The sequence below is a fragment of the Typha angustifolia genome, chromosome 11 (genome assembly GCF_048772165.1).
Source record: "Typha angustifolia cultivar Huaian chromosome 11, ASM4877216v1, whole genome shotgun sequence".
Taxonomy (NCBI): domain Eukaryota; kingdom Viridiplantae; phylum Streptophyta; class Magnoliopsida; order Poales; family Typhaceae; genus Typha; species Typha angustifolia.
The window spans coordinates 12,181,211-12,183,875 of NC_133249.1; the positions used below are offsets into that span (position 1 = coordinate 12,181,211).

Consider the following 2,665-nt stretch of genomic DNA (forward strand, 5'->3'; position numbering starts at 1 on the left):
AAAAGGAGTCAATATGTCAGGTGTAATTATCCCTATAATATGAATCCAGTTGAGTAAAACTATTAATTTGGGTCAAATAAAGTCAAGAGAGGCAAGTAGCTGTGTGCTTAGCTGTGTCAGTAGTATAATTTTACATCGTGTTGCATTATAGATTAATCCTAGTATTCTATCTCCCATTCTTCCCCTCTATATATTGAGAAGGCCTCCACCATCCCGAGAACAAGAAAGAGTGCAGTTCAGTGCGCTTATATTTCGATATCTTTAGCTGTCTCCATGGCTTTCTGCAAGTGCTTCGTTGCTCTCCTTTTCCTCTTCATGCTTGCAGTTCAGCTGGTTGATTCCAGCACTGTTGATAATGACCATTTGGTGAGCTTTGTGCTGTCGTGTATAGTTGATTTCATTTCTAGGAGTTCCATAGGCAGTCATATATGTTTCAGATGTTGTCTGTTTTCGTTCTATTATTTAACTAGTTAGATAAGTTGTACATCTAAATCAATTTTTACAAGAAATGAGTCAAAATGAGTCAAAACATACGTGCTATATAGAGACCTAAAACATTAATTTATATATAGCACTCTCGCCTTCCTATGTTCGGTGTAGAGATTAAATCGACAATCTCTATCATGGATTAATAAGATTTGACTATATGTTTTTTTTTTTGAAAGGGTTCATAAACACATGATATCACTTAAAATTTAAAGTGCAATATTGATCCCTAAGAAGACTGGATCAGTCTTTACAAAAACATTGATCAACAGAAAGAATGACATCAACAAGATGCATTATTAGAGACAATAACATCAATGGTTCAGTCAGTAGCGCTGCTTAGACTGTTCACAATTTTAACCAACGTGGGAGAGTCACTAAAAAGGGAGAACCCACCAACTTAGGGAGCAACTTACCAGACCAAATGATGAAACCTCCTCTTTTACTATTCTTACTTCAGTATTTAGTAACTCTATGTTACAAAACGAAATATAAAAAGAAGGGGGGATATTCTGGCACACTGTGATGCTTAACACTTTTTGGTTGTGGATCACTACTTTTAAATCTTTTCTTTCTTGATATGTTTTACTTTTGTAGGTGATGATGAGCCATGGAAGATCTCTGCTTGAGGCTCCAAAAATAAGTGAGTCTAAACATCAATCTTCTCCTCAAGTTTAAATCAGAACTTGAAAAGTTCTTTAATCAACTAACGAATTATGAGGTAATTTGGTTCTTAATTGACTCATAATTATATATGAATCTAGATTGCGGAGCATCGTGTGGGGTGCGGTGCAGCAAAAACTGGAAGAACAAGATGTGCAAGAAGCTGTGCGGGATATGTTGCAGTAAATGCAACTGTGTGCCTCCTGGAACTGGCCAGGATACGCGTCATATGTGCCCTTGCTACGACAAAATGACCAACCGTGTTGGCCGACCAAAGTGCCCTTAATTAAAATGTTTCTCTTTTTTTTAAAAAAAAAACATATTCTTCCTTTTTCTTTTGAAAAATAAGTGTCTTTTATTAGACTTGCGAGTTATTGTATGTGTATGCACCAACTAAGTACTACAACAGTTTTGGCTATTTTGTGGAATAAGAGTCTTGGTGTAGTAAATTTAATTCCTTTTGGTGTTACTCTTCTTATTATATAATAGATTAACTTCTTTAAAACTATACACAATAGAATTCTTCGTCCTTTTAAAATAAGTTCAAACTAATCCAATAATGGGCCAAGATGTGCTGCTTATCGGGGAGGTCGTGAGGACAATTCGAGCCTAATTTGAGTTCTTTTTATTACCGCTGAGTCAGAACTTTTGGTCTAGAAAACGATTAGTTAGATCAAATTTCAAACCGGAGGGTTTTGACGCAGGATTTGAAGGAAGATTTCCACATTAGAAGAAACCAATCAAACTGAAAAATAAATTAGAAGTTTTAAAAAAATTATAAAGTTATTGCCTTCACTTTAGCAAGAAGATCATTGATTTCTCCCTGAAGCCTTCTTTCTCTAATTTGAAGGAAAAAGAGAGAAGGATTCCTTTGGTCAAGTTTGTCTTGGTATACTTAATTTAAATGGCGTGGTAACAAGCGCAGTTGAGCATTTCAATGGCTAGCTGTTATATAGGGAAGAGGTCATGTTATGACATCATAATCATAGTTATGTAAATAATAATGGTCAAAGCCACAATTATAGCGTAATAGCTAGATCCTATCCGACTCGACATAGATTATGAGCTTAATTTTTTTTGTTAATATTGAGGTTAATATTTGATAATTATTTTTATAAAAAAAATTTGAGCAATTTTATTTTCCTTGAAAAAATGGCGTTTGCAAATATGCTCAAACTCTTCTTGATATGTTCTCACCGTGATCTTTTGAGTCAACTTGGTGAGCACGACTTAGAAGTATTCATAGTCAAATGGTCCAAATTAAATGCATATTGCCTTTATGGACTAGTCTCAAGATTAGAAGGGCCGAGTTCACTTCATCACTTAGCACCACGCCACCACCATATGGCTATCTCCTCCACATGGAATGAAACTAAGAGGACCTTTGAGCCTCAGGGGTGTGCTAGTACAGAAAGAACTATTCGATGTGGTAAATCTAGTTCAGTGGATCTCTCGCTAAACTTTAAAAAGTTCAACCGCATGGTTCCCACTTGGATCTCCGACTCCTCTTCCTCTT

The 2,665-nt window shown here is 35.7% G+C and overlaps 1 protein-coding gene across 1 annotated transcript; it reads left to right on the top strand.

Annotated features, from left to right (window-relative positions):
• The first annotated feature begins 206 nt into the window (after positions 1 to 206).
• Positions 207 to 1,606, top strand: LOC140770825 (peamaclein-like). The gene is made up of 3 exons (XM_073112114.1): positions 207 to 366; positions 1,084 to 1,129; positions 1,251 to 1,606. Exons 1-3 carry the CDS (start codon positions 274 to 276, stop codon positions 1,433 to 1,435), a joined length of 324 nt encoding a protein of 107 aa, XP_072968215.1. The 5' UTR covers positions 207 to 273; the 3' UTR covers positions 1,436 to 1,606.
• The last annotated feature ends 1,059 nt before the right edge of the window (positions 1,607 to 2,665 follow it).